The 22,292-nt window shown below is 39.9% G+C and overlaps 1 protein-coding gene across 1 annotated transcript; it reads left to right on the top strand.

Annotated features, from left to right (window-relative positions):
• Positions 1-11,327: 11,327 nt before the first annotated feature.
• On the top strand, positions 11,328-19,825 carry LOC139376733 (NADPH oxidase organizer 1b). The gene is made up of 8 exons (XM_071119623.1): positions 11,328-11,460; positions 11,613-11,693; positions 11,811-11,883; positions 12,573-12,756; positions 13,697-13,890; positions 14,187-14,300; positions 16,791-16,908; positions 17,383-19,825. Exons 1-8 carry the CDS (start codon positions 11,377-11,379, stop codon positions 18,119-18,121), a joined length of 1,587 nt encoding a protein of 528 aa, XP_070975724.1. The 5' UTR covers positions 11,328-11,376; the 3' UTR covers positions 18,122-19,825.
• Positions 19,826-22,292: the final 2,467 nt, after the last annotated feature.

Genomic DNA, 22,292 nt, shown 5'->3' with positions numbered 1-22,292 from the left:
CGATTAGAAAGTGTGTTAGGGAGCGTTTGACAGTGATGAGGGGTGGTCGTTTGACTGCGGATCCGTAGCAGATACAGGCAATGAGGCAGTGATCGCTGAGATCCTGGTTGAAGACAGCGGAGGTGTATTTGGAGGGCCAGTTGGTCAGGATGACGTCTATGAGGGTGCCCTTGTTTGCAGATTTAGGGTTGTACCTGATGGGTTCCTTGATGATTTGTGTGAGATTGAGGGCATTTAGCTTAGATTGTAGGACTGCCGGGGTGTTAAGCATATCCCAGTTTAGGTCACCTAACAGAATAAACTCAGAAGCTAGATGGGGGGCGATCAATTCACAAATGGTGTCCAGGGCACAGCTGGGAGCTGAGTCAATGGAATTGTATCCATTGACTCCATTCCATTGCGTATTCCAGCCATTACTATGAGCTGTCCTCCCCTCAGCAGCCTCCACTGGTCCCAGCGTAGTGTTTTAATTAAATAATACGGTGGTGTGGTATATGACCAATAGGTGGGGTATATGACCAATATACCACGGTTAAGGGTTGTTCATATGTACGACACAACACGGAGGGCCTGGACACAGCCCTTAGCCGTGGTATATTGGCCATATACCACAAACTCCCGAAGTACCTTAATGCTATTATAAGCTGTGCTCATCAGGGTTCCATTTCAATTCCAGTCAAGTTAATCAAATCCATGGCCTGTGTGGTCCAGCGGTTACAGCGACTGACCCTGGCACGCCGCACACGTATGCCAGAGTCGGAATGGGTTTGAATCCGTCCCACTACCCTTTGACTCACCCTCTCCCATCTTTCCAACACTTTACTATATCTTCAATAAATAAATATATTACGAAAGGAGTGCGTCTGCACCACTCCTCAAAAAATACCTTTAGAAAGTAATCCAAACTCTAATTCCAAATGTTCCTAATTGAAAAGCATTATAGAGAATAGGAAATGGAATTTCAGTCTACTTCCTGAATTGACTCGAATTTCAGTGGTGCTCGTGCATTTTACCTGGTCTTGCAAGTGACAAAATGATCTTTCCTTTTAAGACTGCATAATATGTAAATGATCAATTATTCAAGGGTTTTTCTGTGGGTAGTACACACAACGTACTGCCAAAAGTTCAACTTTCCCTGCACAGGGACTCCAAATCTTCAATGAATGACTAATACAGTATAGATAAACTTCCTCCTTGACCTCACTGTTACAGTACATAAAGCTTTACACTCTTCTCAGAAACCATCACTCACGCCACTCCCTTCTCCCCAGCTTCATTGGTTTGGTCATGGTCCAATACATAGGAAAGATTATATAGCCTTCACAGATACACTAAAATAACAGAAAAAATATTAGCAAAGGTAACAATGCTTAAGTGAAGTGGTGAATCAGTTGACTCATAAGAACTCTAATCTTATTCAATATGCACAGGATGTTCAACCGCTTGATACAATATGTCAATTCTTTGGGTAACTTTATGAATGCACATTGTATTTGCCATTTTCCAAGCATGTTTTTCTTTCTGACTAAATGTTTATTCTAATCAACAAACATTCTGACATTTCCTGGTTATTAATCTTAGCGGGATCTGTATTGTTTTTGTTTCAGTGGCGTGTGATTCACATTTGAGGATTAGAAATCTGCTTAAGTTGGCACTTTGCACAGAGCTGGCAGTCACTGTTACACTTCCTCAGGTGTGGCTGCCTGGATGAGGTAAGGAACATTCTGCATGTGACCATTCTGCAGGATGTGAATGAAAAGAAAAATATTCCTGTTTCCTCAACTTCAACAAAAAGCATTTATGAGGATCATTGAGAGGTAAATGTCCCGCTTTGACTACACCTATGAATGTTTGCCACACACACACACACACACACACACACATTTCATGGGCAATACCCCTCTATTGTTATTATGTCTTAGTTTAGTATATTTCATATAAACACATTTACCGGAGACTAAGGAGTCACAAAGTGCTATAAACATGTACTGTTATTTCACATTGGGTTACAAATACAATAAGATTAAATACATTCACCTACAGTAAAATATGTATTATGTTAATACACTATACAGTTTACAGCAAAAGTGGGTGGTGAAGTATCCAATGCCATTTTTTTAAATCATGAGTCAAAATGCACATAATATAATATATATATAATAATAATAAAAATAATGTAACATACGATAATAATAAATAATATAATATATGCCGTTTAGCTGACAGTCATGTGTGCTGACATTTTACATAATGGGTGGTCCCGGGAATCGAACCCACAATCAGAGCATTGCGAGAGCCAGCCACATGCCTGATACAAACACAACCAAAGGCCTGCACACACAGTTTCCATATGTCAAAGCCCCCCCCCCCCATTACCTACCTCCTCATTATCATATTCTCTACCAGTACCAAAAAACTAAGATGGCAACAAAGCTGGTATAGACATTTTTTTCTATTTCTGCAGATTTCCAACACGTTTTGATAGTAAAGTAAAGGCCCTCAGAATACTGTGCTATTCTGTATGGCCATATTGAAAGAAAGAAAAAACATTCCGAGTGACAATAAGAAAAGGTAAGTTAAGGTTCCAGGTCATGAACTGACTAGAGGAAAGGATTTCACCAAAGTGTTACTGGTATTTGAAAGTAGAATGCACGTGCCATGCATAAGCTTTTCTGGCAGGTCGCTGGTAAAACAGTGCTATGCACGGCTCCGGTTCCTCCTCAGCTATTGTCTGTTGTTGAGCAGAGATACTGATGCTTGGATAGAAAACATGTCTGGTTGGAATAGAGCACGTGTTTTTTTATTTTTATCACCTTTATTTAACCAGGTAGGCTAGTTGAGAACAAGTTCTCATTTACAACTGCGACCTGGCCAAGATAAAGCAAAGCAGTGTGAACAGACAACAACACAGAGTTACACATGGAGTAAACAATAAACAAGTCAATAACACAGTAGAAAAAAATAAAAAACATACAGTACCAGTCAAAAGTTTGTACACACCTACTCATTCCAGGGTTTTCCTTTATTTTTACTATTTTCTACATATAAGAGTATATTATACAGTGCCTTGCGAAAGTATTCGGCCCCCTTGAACTTTGCGACCTTTTGCCACATTTCAGGCTTCAAACATAAAGATATAAAACTGTATTTTTTTGTGAAGAATCAACAACAAGTGGGACACAATCATGAAGTGGAACGGCATTTATTGGATATTTCAAACTGTTTTAACAAATCAAAAACTGAAAAATTGGGCGTGCAAAATTATTCAGCCCCTTTACTTTCAGTGCAGCAAACTCTCTCCAGAAGTTCAGTGAGGATCTCTGAATGATCCAATGTTGACCTAAATGACTAATGATGATAAATACAATCCACCTGTGTGTAATCAAGTCTCCGTATAAATGCACCTGCACTGTGATAGTCTCAGAGGTCAGTTAAAAGCGCAGAGAGCATCATGAAGAACAAGGAACACACCAGGCAGGTCCGAGATACTGTTGTGAAGAAGTTTAAAGCCGGATTTGGATACAAAAAGATTTCCCAAGCTTTAAACATCCCAAGGAGCACTGTGCAAGCGATAATATTGAAATGGAAGGAGTATCAGACCACTGCAAATCTACCAAGACCTGGCCGTCCCTCTAAACTTTCAGCTCATACAAGGAGAAGACTGATCAGAGATGCAGCCAAGAGGCCCATGATCACTCTGGATGAACTGCAGAGATCTACAGCTGAGGTGGGAGACTCTGTCCATAGGACAACAATCAGTCGTATATTGCACAAATCTGGCCTTTATGGAAGAGTGGCAAGAAGAAAGCCATTTCTTAAAGATATCCATAAAAAAGTGTTGTTTAAAGTTTGCCACAAGCCACCTGGGAGACACACCAAACATGTGGAAGAAGGTGCTCTGGTCAGATGAAACCAAAATTGAACTTTTTGGCAACAATGCAAAACGTTATGTTTGGCGTAAAAGCAACACAGCTCATCACCCTGAACACACCATCCCCACTGTCAAACATGGTGGTGGCAGCATCATGGTTTGGGCCTGCTTTTCTTCAGCAGGGACAGGGAAGATGGTTAAAATTGATGGGAAGATGGATGGAGCCAAATACAGGACCATTCTGGAAGAAAACCTGATGGAGTCTGCAAAAGACCTGAGACTGGGACGGAGATTTGTCTTCCAACAAGACAATGATCCAAAACATAAAGCAAAATCTACAATGGAATGGTTCAAAAATAAACATATCCAGGTGTTAGAATGGCCAAGTCAAAGTCCAGACCTGAATCCAATCGAGAATCTGTGGAAATCTGAAAACTGCTGTTCACAAATGCTCTCCATCCAACCTCACTGAGCTCGAGCTGTTTTGCAAGGAGGAATGGGAAAAAATTTCAGTCTCTCGATGTGCAAAACTGATAGAGACATACCCCAAGCGACTTACAGCTGTAATCGCAGCAAAAGGTGACGCTACAAAGTATTAACTTAAGGGGGCTGAATAATTTTGCACTCCCAATTTTTCAGTTTTTGATTTGTTAATTTTTTTTGAAATATCCAATAAATGTCGTTCCACTTCATGATTGTGTCCCACTTGTTGTTGATTCTTCACAAAAAAATACAGTTTTATATATTTATGTTTGAAGCCTGAAATGTGGCAAAAGGTCGCAAAGTTCAAGGGGGCCGAATACTTTCGCAAGGCACTGTATATAATATAGGATAATAGTAATAGAATAATAGTAGAATAATAATAATATAATAGTAGTGAAGACATCAAAACAATTAAATAACACATATGGAATCATGCAGTGAAAAAGTGTATGTACGTGCGTGCTTACAGGATTGCGTACCTGCATACAGAATGTGCATGCATATGATGTGCTCATGCACGTGTTTGTCCTGTAAGACAGTGTGCAAATCCTCCTAGAAACAGACAGTTACCCGCTTGTGTCCTGTGTCCCGTGTCTAGCCCAGCAAGGCACATGTGGCTCTGCTCCAGGTGTTTCACCAAAGTGTTCTTGGTAGAATGACAGGTCGCTGGCATGTCAGTCCAAGTGCCATGCCCAGCTCGGGTTCCTTCTCAACTATTGTCTCTTGTTGAGCAGAGATGCTGATGCTTGCATAGATAACGTGTCTGGTTGGAACAGGGTAAATGTTGAGGCCGTCTGCTCTCTTTTCAGGTCCTTACTACTGAATAGTGTCTGTTCCAGGTGCGTAGGAGTCAAAATAAGAATACTGGAGGCGATGGTGACCTGCACACTGTCGAGAAAAGGAATAAATACAAAACTGAGGCTTAAATGCAAAACAAATGTGTTTATTTGAACATCATGGTGCCCAAAAAATGCATATATAAAAATTTAAAACAAAAAATTTACTTTTCGGCCTCAGGCCATCTTCAGTCCATCCTCAGCATCCGGTTGGAACAGGGCACATAGCTACAATATTCACTGCCAAACACACATTTATATATACAGTATATCAACTACATAGACCAGGAATAGATTTTGTCTATTTAAAATACTTTTTGCATTGCACTCTGTTTTAAAAAGAAACGGATGTTAGATATTTCCTGCCATTTTGTCTGTAGGTGCCCCAAGTAAAATCCATATCCTCTGACCTCTGACCTATAGCGCCAGTTCTTATCTGCGAACATTGTGTGAAAGTTCATGGGAACAGCCTAGAGGAACAGCTTTCTAATTAAATGCTGGTCATTACTAATTTCACATTCCCTAACACAGTAACATTTGTAAAATATTGACATGAGAAATACATTCTAAATATGAATTAGTACCTGAAATTATTCCACACGGGGATGTAGCATCAGCTTGAGTCAGTTGTAATGAATAAGCTGGTGAGCTCTATAGTCCCTTATAGGAATTCCTAGACATTACAAATCAAACTATGCACAAACAGACATCAATATAGCACACTGATTGTATTATCACATTCAGAAAAAAGTATAGCATAATTAGCATATTGCCTGCTGGTAAACATTATGATGCTGTATCATTATTTAGTTACTCAGTGGAGGCTGCTGAGGGGAGGACGGCAAATGGAATAGCATCAAATACCTGGAAAAGATGTGTCTGATGTATTGATACTATTCCATCTATTGCACTCCAGACATTTCCACTAGCCCGTTCTCCCCAATTAAGGTGCCACCAACCTCCTGTGATGGCACGAAGACCCATTTAATTCTAACCCAGTCTCAGATAAAGACATAAAAACACTACACTATCCCCATAAAAAGTGTGTCAACTTAAACTATTTTTTTGTTGCATGGGCTGCGTCTCAATCCACTGCATCTGTGGATGTCGCCCTTCCGCATCTCTGGTGAAAGGTGGCAGAGCTAGAGTGGTGTTTGTTATCGCGAAAATCGGTCTTCGGCCTACAAACTATTCTCAGTTTTGCTCTACCACCCCCACAAGCTTCACCTGTTTCAAATGTACTGCTCGACCATACAGATACTTGTATGTGTGTGGTACATAGATGAGGTAGTCATTAAAAAAATCTTTGTAAACACTATTATTGCACACTGTCACGGCAGATTTCCTCCTCTTCCTCTGAAGAGGTGAAACAAGGATCAAACCAATATGCAGCATGGTAGATGTCCATGGTTTTAATAAAAAAAACTAAACATGAACACAAATACAAAACAATACAGTGAACTGGCAACGAAACAGTCCCGTGTGGCACAAACTCTGACACAGGAAACAATCACCCACCAAAATACCCAAAGACCATGGCTGCCTAAATATGGTTCCCAATCAGAGACAACGATAAACACCTGCCTCTGATTGAGAACCAATCTAGGCAACCATAGACTTACATAAACACCTAGAATGAACACAACCCCATAAATCTACAAAAACCCCTAGACAGTACAAACACCCTAGATGAGACAAAAACCATACACCACCCATGTCACACCCTGGCCTAACCAAAATAATAAAGAAAACAAAGATCACTAAGGCCAGGGCGTGGCACACACAGAGTCCATAACACAGGGGTTGAATACGTATTGACTCAAGATACTTCAGGTTTTCATTTTTTATTAATCTGTACAAATTTTGAAAAAGTTATTTCATTTTGACATTATATGGTATTGTGTGTAGGCCATAAAATCTCTATTTAATCAATTTAAAATGCATGCTGTAACACAACAAAATGTGGAAAAAGTCAAGGGATGTGAATACTTTTTAGGGACTGTATATCACCTAAGTGTTCAGATTTTAAACATTAGTGTTTACTTTCCCATTGTCCTGTTTAGTGTGCATTTTGTCATTAGAAATTGACATGACTTTTATTCTTATGATCTTTAGGAATGTCTGTCACCTTACCTATATTTCAGCACAACTGGAAAGGACATTTGATTCAAGAAATATTTTCAATCGCATGGTGTTATTGCTACTCGACTGTGTTGAGTTCATTTCCATGAACTCTCTCAGAGTGAAAAATATGTGGGAGGGGACAAATTATCATATTTCCCAGAATGCTTTGTTGTAGGGAGATTTTTTAAATAGTTTTGTTTTAATATTTATGTTTCCTCATGCACAATGATTGATGAATTGATCTTATAAATGTATCTAAAATAATCCAATCTGTGAGGGGTTGGACTTATCGCACCTATTACTTGTTGTTACAGTTTAGATGATTTAGGTAGTTTTACCACAAGCAGTCATCCCGAGTGCAGGTTGTGGGGGATAAAATATTTCAAGTCATGGATATTCTCCCTCTGGCTGGATTCAGATAGGAATTACCAATAACTTCACAAACCACTATATTGTGACTTGCAGGTCTGATTTGGCCCATGATACAATATTTTCAGACCACAATGTTGAGAATAACTAGGCCATAACTAAAGGCCTTATGAAATGTCTAATATGTGGTCATAGAGGGGTACTTTTAATGTAAACACATTCACTTAGGCAGTCACTTGGTGAAGGCTTCAGGAATGGAAGGAATTAAAAGCAACATCCACGTAAAAAAAACACTGTCATAGGTGGGTATCTCTGAATAAACATGTTCATGCGTTTAAAAAGTATAACAGGCAGCGAATAAACATGTTCTGGTGTTTACAATCTAAACGCTGTGACACGTTTTCATTGAAATTCTAAATGCCTTGACGCGTTTAAAGTTACACTATGCAGAAATCGCTCCGTCATTTTCTGGTTGCTAAAACTCTAACAATTTGCCTAATTTCAGTTTATGTGACAAAATAAGAGAGTATAATGTAGAGAATCATTGTACCATCTAAATCTTTGTGAAATATGGTTTCCATAACCAAAATTGTTGTTGTTTCAGCTGCTTGAAGCTGGTGTACAAAACTGAAAGTAAAAATAAGAAATCTACCCCTTCTTCGTTATATATATACAAAACTATTCTTCGTCCTGACCCATCCTGTCTCAGCCTCCAGTATTTATGCTGCAGTAGTTTATGTGTCGGGGGGCTAGGGTCAGTTTGTTATATCTGGAGTACTTCTCCTGTCCTATTCGGTGTCCTGTGTGAATCTAAGTGTGCGTTCTCTAATTCTCTCCTTCTCTCTTTCTTTCTCTCTCTCGGAGGACCTGAGCCCTAGGACCATGCCCCAGGAATACCTGACATGATGACTCCTTGCTGTCCCCAGTCCACCTGACTGTGCTGCTGCTCCAGTTTCAACTGTTCTGCCTTATTATTATTTGACCATGCTGGTCATTTATGAACATTTGAACATCTTGGCCATGTTCTGTTATAATCTCCACCCGGCACAGCCAGAAGAGGACTGGCCATCCCACATAGCCTGGTTCCTCTCTAGGTTTCTTCCTAGGTTTTGGCCTTTCTAGGGAGTTTTTCTTAGCCACCGTGCTTCTACACCTGCACTGCTTGCTGTTTGGGGTTTTAGGCTGGGTTTCTGTACAGCACTTTGAGATATCAGCTGATGTACGAAGGGCTATATAAATAAATTTGATTTGATTTGATTTGATATATATAACTCATATTTTTTTGTGAAATTGGTCAGGTCCCCCAAAAAGTTACATATTGCCACTTTAAAAAGTGTTACAGAAAATGTTCAGTTATGTGTTCAGATCCTCAACACTTGGTTTTACAGCGTGTGTGCATGCATGTGCACACACGTTATGTTGTCCCAATAAGACAGCGAGCAAATCCTCCCAGAAACAGCCAGTCATCCCCCTCGTGTCCCGTGTCCAGCCCAGCGAGGCACATGTGGTTCTTCTCCAGGTGTTTGTTGACATCCACTCAGGTCCTGATAGAGCTGACCTTTACTGACGGAGTCTGGGGGAGGGGTCCTGGCACCCCTTCAGACGCTCCCAAAGCCTGCACCCCTCAGATCCAACCCCCTATCACCACCCTCACTTTGAAGAGACACCTGGGACTGTCTCCCCCATCCAGTCATGACGGGGGAAATTAGAACCGGATGACAGGTGTGGAGGGATTGCACATGCAGCAGGAGGATTTTTATTAGGAGTCAGATAAACAGAGCCAGGGCCAGAGGTCCGTGGCAGCCAGGGGAAACAAAACAATTTGGCCCAGTTAGGAAGGTACAAATGGGGAAGGTTGGTATTAGTAGATTATTAAATCAAATCAAAATCTAATTTTATTTGTCACATGCGCCAAATACCTTACCGTACCGTAGACCTTACCGTGAAATGCTTACTTACAAGCCCTTAACCAACAATGCAGTTCAAGAAATAGAGTTAAGCAAATATTTACTAAATAAACTAAAGTAAGAAATAAAATAAAAAGTAACACAATAAAATAACAATAATGAGGCTATATACAAGGGGTACCGATACCGAGTCAATAGGCGGGTGTACATGTCCTCTGTATCATCACAACTTTTGGTGATATTTCAACAAAGCTATTTTGTGGAAAGTTGATGAAAACATTTGACATTTTGAAAACGTTTTTTTAAATATACAAGTAGGAAAGCCCCAAGATAAATAATCCACTTGTTTAGACAGAAACATTTTGATACTTTTTGAGTAAAGTTGGGGCAACTGGCCCCTCCCCCACCTACTAGGAGGTATCTGTTACTCCTTTATGGTTAGCGCTAGTTTACGCTAACTTGCTAGCTAGGAACTTCATTAGTAGTAAATGCTAGCCAGCTAGCTAGTTAGCATAAACTGCTAGGACGGCTAGCTAGCAACCTTACTACCAGATCGTCTGAGGTAAAATACATAAAAAATATAACGTAACTTAATTGCAGTGGTAAATGTTTCCACTAGTGACTGATAGCTTTACAGTTAATGTTACTTTATAGCCTTTTGGCTATTTTACACAGCATTTTATATTATATAGCTAGATAGCTAGATAGCTAGCTACATTTTTAAGAGAAAGCTTTTCAATTGGCATCTCTCCCCCTGTTTTAAATCACAGGAGGGGTCTGGTTTAGATGTGAGCAGTGCAGGAGGTAGGTTCGTGAGTTGTGCTCCAATTTTACTGGGGATAGTTTTATTTGTGACATATGTACAAATTACAAATGTGCAATAGCAGAGCATAAGCGAGTTGCCACATCAATGTTACACTGAATTAATTGGTTAAGTTATTGTTATTAAATGTTATATTCCAATGAATACTTTTTTGTATGAATTAAAAACTACTATTGAATACCTTTTGCTCCTGAATGTTATTTTAAAGACTGCTGATATTTAAAATATTGTATTATTCAAATAATATTTTGTGCAATTGTACATAATGGATTGTACAGAAAAGAAACAACAAAGACAATTAATGTGCAGGTGAGTTTTAAAAAAAAGGGACTTTACAAAAAATATCCAATTATTTCCCTTTATAGTTTATTTGCCTAAGCATGACCTTCATCCACATACCATTTCTTTCCCCAAACCTTGCTTTTTTGTGTCAGTGTCAGCAATTAGAGGGGGGTGCTAGTTACCCCCCTAGTACCCTATGCCTACAAATTAATCAAGAGTAAATCTCGGCCTAGCCTGCTGCCTACCCATTACCAAACCCTTGTTTAACTTTGTACATTGATTTATTGGTTCATACTGAATACTGTACCATCTTCTGTAATTGATTTCTGTGGGTGGTGAACTGGGTGGTTCAAATTGACCGATATAAAAAATCTATCGAAACCGTCCAATTCACTTCTAGACAAGGCATGCAAAGATGTATTCCCTTTAGCCTACAGCCCACAGCCAGGTACAAAGCGCCACCGAGACGATGATTTTGTTGTATATGCCACGTGTTTTAAATATTTATTCACGTGCACAACCGACGAACTCAGCGCAACCCGGATCGCTCCGGCGGGCGGCTGGTGTGATAACCGACTCCGCCTCTTCTCCCAAAGTATAAATTGTACTCACGCAGCCGATAGAGTGTAAAACAAGAGACTGGAGAGGAGACCATTACCAACGAAAAGAAATAGGTCAATAATGTCAGACATGGGAGACCAGATGCGCTATGCCATCAGTGTCCGGATTATTGGAGTGATGCATAAAGAGGCATCTAAAATCAAGGTAAACCACTATATACATTAATAGTGTAATGTGTGTGTTGTTTGTGTATTATTCCATTTGTGTGTACATAAAGTTATAAATGTTTCCATATATCTGCATTCGTTGAATTTTTGCATAATTATAAATGAATGTCATTTTTTAAAATTCTACAGATGTTTATGACCTCTGTTCTGTGGTCTGATGAGAGTGAAGTCATTGTCTACAGATCATTATTGGATTTTAAGGAGTTTCACGTAAGTTTAAAACTTAACCTGTACATCAATAAAAAAAATATATATATCTTTATCTTTAAGAATAATATCTTTATCAGCGGATGTGTTGACAATTAGTCCCTGCTCTTTTTTCAACAGAGGCAATTGAAGAAGAGGTTTCCCCTTGAGAATCCTTTCCGCAAGAGAGACAGAGTGATTCCCAAATTCAGAGGTAAATCAACAACATCACAAAAGTCTCATCTTTGCCTCACAATCTACCCCAAGCAATTTCAACTCTCCTTCATCACTCTCCTATCTCACCTCCTCCTCGGGTTCATGTTGTTCTTCTTCCTATTTTTTTTGTATTTTTTGTAACCTTAATTTAACTAGGCAAGTCAGTTAAGAACATATTCTTATTTACAATGAAGGCTTACCAAAAGGCAGAAGGCCTCCTACTGGGACAGGGCTGAAATTAAAAATAAAATAAAAATATAGGAAAAACACACATCATGACAAGAGGGACAATACAACACTACATAAAGAGAGACCTAAGACAACAACATAGCAAGGCAGCAACACATGACAACACAGCATAGTAGCATCACAACATGACAACAACATGGTAGCAGCACAAAACATGGTGCAAACATTATTGGGCACAGACAACAGCACAAAGGGCAAGAAGGTAGAGACAACAATACATCTTTCAAAGCAGCCACAACTGTCGTAAGAGTGTCCATGATTGAGTCTTTGAATGAAGAGTCCAACCTCAATGAAAAAGTGTAACCCTTCAATTAAAAAATATAGAAAACATTTTCCATTCTTTCTCTATACTAAATATGGAAGACATTTTCCTTTCTTTCACTGCAAATACTGAGTGCGGAGCTGACCTTTTTCATTTTCCTCTTCTGTCTACCCCAGCCATAGCTATGAGGAGAAAGATCCAGAAGAAGGATCCTAGTTGGTCAATGCGTCGGATGAATTTACTGGAAAACTACTGTAGCGAGCTGCTCAGGTGTGACCCCGTGGTGAGCTGCAGTTCAGAGGTCACCCAGTTCTTCATGCCCAAAGACCACGACCTGCAGGCAGACTTCACCAAAAACAGGTAAACACTTTACAAACATCCCTCCTTTTAATGTGGGCGTTTCAGCCTATCAAGTCATTTTTCAGCCTTCTTATTTCACTACACTTATTATTAAAATCGTACTGAATGAGACCGTCTACTCTACTTACTAAATGACAACAACATTTTATGCACCTAGCACTCAGGCAGTCTCATGAAAAATACTTTCAAAGAGTTGCAACTTGCAAGGTTGCCTCTGTTCCTCTGTCTAAAGAAACACACAGCAGACAGAGATGGGCACAAAATTACTAAATGCAATTACAAAATAGAATAAAGATGCATACAAATAAATGACAAAATACTTAAATACTTAAAATACAGAAATACATTTGCAAGTTGCCTGCCGAACAGCAACAACATTCTCAGTAATGGTTACAGAAACGTTTTAGTTGCTATGACAGTGATATGTTGTTGTTTATCTACCTCAGTTGAATGCACTGAATGTAAGTCACTCTGGATAATTGTCTGCTAAATGACCAAAATGGAAATGAACTGCTAAGCACACTGGGTATTATTATTATTAGCCTTGTTCCGGGGCGAAGCTCATTACAATACTACTCGGCATGCTTTGCAATTGTTAATTTTTACATATACATTTATATTTAGTTTAGCAGACGCTCTTATCACACAATAGTGGCACCCGAATTCTGATATTAATGCAGGGTGAAAGGGGGGCACAAAATTGTGAACTGCAACAACAACAAAAGTATAGAAAAGTATTTTGTATTTAGAAAATACAAATTACAGCTCTCGAAAGTATCTTGTTACAAAATACATTGGAATGTTCAGCCCAGTGTAATACAAATGACATAATACTCAGAAGTAATTGAAATACATATTTAAAATACATGTAACATAAATACTGGCCATCTCTGCCAGCAGGTAAAAACGTTAACAATGTCTGTTTGTCTCCTCTCCACAGCGTCATGATCCTACCATCGGGGGATGGGCTGGAGGACATGAGCGGGCAGCGTCTGAGCCTGGGCAATGTGACACACCCTTTTGTGAGCCAGTCTTACTGCTGTGTGGGGCCCTACAACACCAAGGACACTAAGAACAGGCCCTTTAAAGTGGCCTTGGATGAGAGGCTGGATGTGCTCATCAAAGACCCAGCAGGTTAGAGTCCTCTTTGATTTAGTTTACAATTTTAACATAGGTTAGCCCACATTTAATTTCTCCCTCCACTGTTAACCTGGGATAGGCTCCACTTTCAAGCTTTGTGTGGAGAAGCATGGAAATCAAGACTAGTCTAATTAAGATACATTTATGGGATAATAGATACTTGCATCCTCCGTCATTGTAAATAAGAATTGGTTCTTAAATGGCTTGCCTAGTTAAATAAAGGTTAAATAAAAAATAAAATAAATAAAAGTCATCGTATCTAATGTCTCTGTTTATGTGTGTTCATTCAGGCTGGTGGCTGGTGGAGAACGAGGACAAACAGTTGGCCTGGTTCCCTGCTCCTTACCTAGAGATGTGTGAGGCAGAGAAGGATGGAGGTGAATTGGATGGAATTCCCTTGGGGGGTAAGATACTTTTAAATCTATATTGATACATATCCTGTCCACAGTCCAAACTTAATCACAGTAGATGTTGTGAAAGTTTGTTTAATATACTAAGCCTACGATTTATTGCAGTTGGCTTATGGATAAAACCATTCCAGACATTCAGTTTTGTGGTTAGAAAATTCCACAGCCAGCCAGACACTAGGGGGAAGTCCTGAACTAGATACCATTTTTTTATTTTTTTATTTCACCTTTATTTAACCAGGTAGGCCAGTTGAGAACAAGTTCTCATTTGCAACTGCGACCTGGCCAAGATAAACGCATAGCAGTGCGACACAAACAACAATACAGAGTTACACGCGAATAAACAAAAGTACAGTCATTAACACAATAGAAAAAAAGTCTATATACAGTGTGTGTAAATGAGGTAGGATAAGGGAGGTAAGGCAATAAATAGGTCATAGTGGCAAGGTAATTACAATTTAGCATTTAAATACTGGAGTGATAAATTACCCTCATCCCAACATAGTAGAGAATGACCAGTGATGTATATAAACCCTTATTTGCTGATGCTATGTATTGGCCATTGAGAGGCTTTGAAGCCACTGGTCGGCCATATTGGCACTCCCCAGTAGGAGCAGTCCTCCACTGAGTACCACAGTATGAGTCATAATACCCATAAAACCTAGTGGTCAAATAGGGAATTTTTGCACCATTCATTTTTCCCATAGGGGATTTTAGAAACACTTACAATAAGTGCTGTTTCGTGTAGGCTTACGTTTTGATAACTGTGTGTAAATATCTCTAGGACAACATGACTTTTATCAATATATACGCCTGTAGCCCCCCGCCCCGCCCCACACACACAAAATGAAATGCTAGTTAGCTGCTAATGTGGCTATCAAACAGAACTACAAATGCCATTATGATCTGGATGAGACTGCCGAGTCGAGGCAAAGGTAAAAATCTCTGGATTAACTATCAAATGTTAACTAAATGTACAGTACACTGAACAAAAATATAAATGCAACATACAATAATTTCAAAGATTTTACTGAGTTACAGTTCATATGAGGAAATCAGTTCATTGAAATAAATACATTTGGCACAAATCTATGGATTTCACATGACTGGGAATACAGATATGCATCTGATGGTCACAGATACAGTACCTTAAGAAAAAATGGGCCTCAAAATGGGCCTCAGGATTGCATCACAGTATTTCTGTGTATTTAAATTGCCAATCGCTAAAATGCAATTGTGTTTGTTGTCCGTAGCTTATGGCTAACCCCACCACCAACATGGGGCACTCTGTTCACAACGAAGACATCAGCAAACCGCTCGCCCACACAACGCATTACACACACATGGTTTGCGGTTGTGAGGCCGGTTGGACGTACTGCCAAATTCTCTAAAATGACGTTGAAGGTGGCTTATGGTAGAGAAATAACCATGAAATTCTCTATCAATATTTGACATTTACATTTTAGTCATTTAGCAGATGCTCTCATCCAGAGCGATTTACAGTAATGAGTGCATACATTTACATGTAATCTGTTGTTACTCCCCAACCCTGGTAATGATCATGCAGTATAGTAAGCTTCTTGATATGCCACACCTGTCAGGTGGATGGATTATTTTGGCAAAGGATAAATACTCACTAACAAGGATCTAAACAAATTTGTGCACAAAATTTGAGTGAAATAATATTTTTGTGCGTAAGGAAAATGTACCTGTTAGAAAAGGTGTCAGCTAGAGATGACATACATGAGCTTTCAGGGATTTGTTGTTTTGCATCATGTCTACTTTGATGATAATTAGCATTTTCGAATCTGAGCGTAAATAGTGCCGAATATATTGATAAAAGTCACCTTGTCCGAGAGAGATTTACATGCTTATCAAAATGTCATGCCAGGGTAAGTCTACACAAAACACAGGCCTTATTTTAAATGTTTCTAAAATCCCCTATGGGAAAAATGAATGGTGGAAAAACAATTGGAACTATTTCCCTGTTCGACTGCTGTGTTTTATGGGTATTATGACTCCACTGTGAGGCTCTATATGATTGCATGTATTTAAGTATATATTTCTTGTTGTTGTGGGGCCAGTAACATTTGTAATCTAAAACAATTCTACTTTAAAAAAAAAAAAACTTTTTCATGTATTTTTCATTTGACATATTTATGTTTAGCTCACATAATATAATGTAAAAGTATGCATTAACGTGACTGTAATAGAATACATGTGGCAAAACGAATGTAGACATTAGTAAATGCATTTCTATAGTTTACAAAATATGCCGGCACGGTGACTCCAACACAGCGCCTCCTGTCAGACATGTAGTGTATATACATCATGGAGAATGACAGACTGAGATTGCATTACAAGACATTCTGTCATGGTTTTGAGATTTCTCAAGATCCAATATCAATAAATACCCTGAAGGCTTGCTGTAGATGATGTAGAAAGGAATCTCTGTTGTTTTAACCTGCTTCCTGGTTTGTCCCTCAGGAACTCTCTACTGCGCTGTGAGGAGTTACTCCACTAAGAAGCATGACGAGGTGCCTGTTCCTATTGGCTCTGTGGTCGAGGTGCTGAGGAAATCAGACGACGGATGGTGGCTCATCAGGTATGTTAACTTGTAGCCTGACTATCTGTCTGCCTGTCTGCCTCTCAGAATGCTACACAGACAAAGCAACCAACACTGCGTTTCATTGTCGGGTCTGTAATACAAGACAATGCAAAGAATGTACAACCTCTCACTGTCTTAGCTGAGATAGTGTGGCAGCAGGTATGTGGGAGGAACTGTTGAATGCATTGTCGCTCCAAACGTGATTATGGCCACCAAAAGTTAATACCTGAAATAAAATGACATACATCAGGGAATCCTGTGGTTTTCTTACAGAGGTATTTGGTAACTAGTAAGGAGAGTAGGGATAACATAACACTTGTTGGTGTTTCCCTTTGACAAATGACGATTGATGGTGATGGTACGAACGGCGCCACTTTCAACGTTCTGACATGAGGGTCATGACCAGAAGATGTCCTCTAATCAAAAACAAACTCTTTGAACCCTGAGTGACACAACTCTTTTCCCCTCCAGGTATAAAGGCAGAACGGGCTACTCTCCCTCCATGTACCTGCAGCCTTACAACAACCCACGTGCTGGCCTCCACAACCTGCAGAGAAAGCTGCACAGCTCCTCTCTCAATCTGGCAACCCACATGGACAGCTCTACTCTCAACTTGGCATCCAGCAGAGACAGCCAATCTGGCAACTGTTACCCACCCACACTGTATGAGGAGACAGGGCTGCAACAGCACACATCAACCCAGCCCAGGAATGATCCGTACCGGGCCTCCTGTCTCCAGAAGACCCGCTCTCTGGAGCTCCTGTCTGAGACCCGTCCCGACATGGCCGTCCCTCCATCCCAAAGAGAGAGAGAAGACCTTGAGTCAAATCCGGATCCAGCAATCCGCAAGAGCAGCATCAGCTGGACCAAGTCCTCCAACTCTGACATCAGCTCGTCAGGCCGGAATGTCAGGACGTCTTCTTCCAGCTGCAGTGAGGAGGATCCCCAGAGCCCCCCAAACAGCCCCAGGTCTTCACCCCAGCTAAGGGAGCCTAACAATGGCTGCAGCATCCCAGAAAAGAGTCTGTCATCCAGCCCTATCTCCAGGTCTGAGACTGGGTCCTGTAAGATGCCCACCACTGCACCCAGGGTGCCCCCGCGACCCAGAGCCCAGGAGATCCTGACCCGGTGTACCACCATGACCCGCAAGGCTGCCTTGGCCTCCAGAGGGAGACTGTTCTCCCTGCAGGACCCTGTCCAGACCCACTAGAAAGGCTGGGAGCGGTGGCGGGGGAACTGGGAGATGGGGTTAGGGTTATGGGGAGCCGTGGGTGGTGGAGAGTGGGGTTTTTGGGGTTACACTATTCTCTCCAGGTTGACTTTACATGAAGCGCAGTACTTTGAGTATGGCTTGCAATACAAGGGTTACATTGGCATAAAAATGCCTATTCTGTATGTTACGTTAACCATAATTCCATCCAACCATTTTTATATGAGTAAAGTACCTGTTGAATAAAAAAATCACTACAGGACTGATGGAAACGGTATAATTGTTAGTAAACTTTCTAAATTCTTGACAGAACAAAATACGTAAAACAGGGGAATAAGTTTTTGTCTGTGAAATACACTACATGACCAAAAGTATGTGAACAACTACTTGTCGAACATCTCCTTCCAAAATCATGGTCATTAATATGGAGTTGGTCCCCCCTCTGTTTCTTTACCAGCCTCCACTCTTCTGGGAAGGCTTTCCACTACATGTTGTAGCAGTACTTCCATTCAACCACAAGAGCATTAGTGAGGTCGGGCACTGATGTTGGGCGATTAGGCCTGGCTCACAGTCTGCATTCCAATTCATTCCAAAGGTGTTAGATGGGTTTGAGGTCAGGGCTCTGTGCAGGCCAGTCAAGTTCTTCCACACGGATTCCGACAAACCATTTCTGTATGGACCTCGCTTTGTGCACAGGGGTATTGTCATGCTGAAACAGTAAAGGGCCTTCCCAAAACTGTTGCCAAACAATTGGAAGCACAGAATCGCCTAGAGTGTCATTGTCATGCTGTACTTGTTTTTTAAATTAGTTAAATGAAAAAATATAAGTGATTTTTATGTGCACTACGTAATTATGCACAGCTTTTCATTTTCATGAAGCCAGTTTGATGTTAACAGACAGAAGGTGAAATGTGAATATTATTTTTTAGGTGCGCATATTAAGATATTTGCTTGAACATCTTTTGCCAAATTGATGGAACTCTAGCTAGTGTTGCACTTTAAAATGTGCTGACAACTTTCTGATGTTATTTATCATTGATACACTATTGCTATTTAATTATACTTATTTAAATTAGCATGAAATGCTCACAACCTTTTAAAGCCACACTCCTTAATTTGTGCATACCCTTAAAGAGTAGGCCCCAAACAAAAAAATAATAATTTGACATGCAAATAAATAATACTACTCCTATTACTACACGGTAACAGCTGAAACAAGCACACAAATGTTCACAAAAATGTCCCTTTTCTATTTTGAGATGAAACATTATATTCTGATGATATTTTCAATGCACCTTTCCTGTCTGATTTTAATATGAAGGAATGAGACACGGTTGTCTCTGAAAGATACGGGATGACACAGAATTAAATATAGTATGCTTGTATGATATAATTTGTATCTACTTTGCTTTAATATTGTAGAATGATTTTCATTATGATGTTGAAATTGCGCATTTGTTTCCAGAGGGGCATTTTCAAGAGGGTTCAGTTTCAATGTATTATTGAAATGCATGGAAATGCTCTCGTTCTACCCCTTTAGAGTTGACCAATGACTGGTTTGTTTGTTGTAGCCTCCATATCATTCTTCTATTGGTGTCTGAAGTCACTGTTATTCCATACTGGAATTTTACTGTAAGTATTTATCATTACTCTCTGTATGCCTTATATGCAATCAACATTATCCTATAAACTTAATTCAATGTATTTGTCTTCTCTCTTTCCAAGTCTTATTTTTTTTACAGTGGTCATGTTTTATATATCTTCCACCTGTATAGTAATTATGTATTGTATTTTACAGTATTGTATTGTACTTATGTATTGTAGTGGTCCTGTACGTGGCTCAGTTCAAAAGAGCATGGCGCTAGCAACACCAGAGTTGTGGGTTCAATTCCCACTGCGGTCACATACCAACATGTGTGCACTGTTGTCACTTTTGATAAAAGTGTCTTCTACGTAATGGTATATATTACGGTATTACAGTACCATATTTCCCCCCACCCATCAAAAAGGCCCCAGCAACTTCATTTTAAACACATGTTTACTGTATAGGGGATGCATTTCTTTCTTGTTGTGGACTTCCTGGATAATTGGCGTATTGGTATTGTATTACTGCGCTATAGGAGCTTTTTGCTGCACCTGTACGAGACCAATAAACTTTGATTTGATTTGTTACAAAAAATATCTGTTTTTTTTTTCAACTTAATGAAAAGTCAAATCATAGTAGTAATCGTCATAGTAGTACATTCAAGTATATACAATTGAAGTCAGAAGTTTACATACAGTTAGGTTGGAGTCATTAAAACTAGTTTTTCAACCACTCCACAAATGTCTTGTTAACAAACTATAGTTTTGGCAAGTCGGTTAGGACATCTACTTTGTGCATGACACAAGTCATTTTTCCAACAATTGTTTACAGACGGATTATTTCACTATAATTCACTATCACAATTCCAGTGGGTCAGAAGATTACATACACTAAGCTGACTGTGCCTTTAAACAGCTTGGAAAATTTCAGAAAATGATGTCATGGCTTTAGAAGCTTCTGATAGGCTAATTGACATAATTTAAATCAATTGGAGGTGTACCTGTGGATGTATTTCAAGGCCTACCTTCAAACTCAGTGCCTCTTTGCTTGACATCATGGGAAAATCAAAAGATGTCAGCCAAGACCTCAGAAGAATAATTGTAGACCTCCACAAGTCTGGTTCATCCTTGGGAGCAATTTCCAAACGCCTGAAGGTACCACGCTCATCTGTACAAACTATGGTACGCCGCTATAAACACCATGAGACCATGCAGCCGTCATACCGCTCAGGAAGGAGACGCGTTCTGTCTCTTACAGATGTTCGAAAAACGCAAATCAATCCCAGAACAACAGCAAAGGACCTTGTGAAGATGCTGGAGGAAGCAGGTACAAAGTATCTATATCCACAGTAAAACGAGTCCTATATCAACATAACCTGAAAGGCCGCTCAGCAAAGAAGAAGCCACTGCTTCAAAACCGCCATAAAGAAGCCAGACTACGGTTTGCAACTGCACATTGGGATAAATATTGTAACTTTTTGAAATGTCCTCTGGTCTGATGAAACAAAAATAGATCTGTTTGGCCATAATGACCATCGTTATGTTTGGAGGAAAAAGGGGGAGGCTTGCAAGCCGAAGAACACCATCCAAAACGTGAAGCAAGGGGGTGGCAGCATCTGTTGTGGGGGTGCTGCTGCAGGAGGGACTGGTGCACTCAAAGCGATTGAGGAGCTGAGATTCTGATTCACATTACTCACTTTTTCTTGGACTCTTTTATCTTTCCAAATGAGTTCAATTCCATTCATTTCAAATGGAAGATTACTTACATGTTCAAGGACCCTCTTATCCAGAGTGACTTACAAGAGCAATTAGTGTTATGTACCTTGCCCAAGGGGTCATCGACTGATTTTTCACCTAGTCAGCTCAGGGGTTTGAACATTTTGGTTACTGGCCAAATGCTCTTAACCGCTAAGCTACCTGCTAGCTTGCTTAAACTGAATAATTAAATGCATTCCTTAAATGCAGTCATAGGGATTGCCATGACACTTTCCGGCATTTTAGTGTGAGATTGTAGATTTGCTTCTAATTGAGGTGAGAATAACAGTATGTTATGTAACGTGGTTGTTTTAGGCAGGTAGCCTAGTGGTTAGAGTGTTGGGCCAGTAACCAGGAGGTTGCTGGATTGAATCAATGTGCTGACAAGGTAAAACTCTGTTGTTCTGCCCCTGAGCAAGACAGTTATCCCACTGTTCCCTGGGCGCTGTGGATGTCGATTACGGCAGCCCCCCCCACACCTCTCAGATTCAGAAGGGCTGGGTTAAATGCGGAAGACACATTTCAGTTGAAGGCATTCAGTTGTACAACTGACTAGGTATCCCCCTTTCTCTTTGATCTCTACCAGTCTTGTCTGTCATAAGGATTAAGTCTCCTTGGCCTGTACATTGCTGGATGATAAATGAGTTTGTCTCTCAAGTTGTTGTTGTTGGTAAATAACCTCTCTCTACATGTTGAGATAAGGCCTTGGTTAACATGACTCATACTACAGTAAAATGTATTCTTATTTTCGGACATAAATGTCTCTTAAACGTATCATACTCAATATAAATCTTCACGGACAATATATGTTTTGCTTTTCAAAACAAGAAAA

Source organism: Oncorhynchus clarkii, chromosome 20 (assembly GCF_045791955.1).
Source record: "Oncorhynchus clarkii lewisi isolate Uvic-CL-2024 chromosome 20, UVic_Ocla_1.0, whole genome shotgun sequence".
In the NCBI taxonomy this organism is placed as follows: Eukaryota; Metazoa; Chordata; class Actinopteri; order Salmoniformes; family Salmonidae; genus Oncorhynchus; species Oncorhynchus clarkii.
The sequence above is the reverse complement of the archived record's forward strand: the minus strand, read 5'-3'. Positions and strand labels throughout refer to the sequence as shown.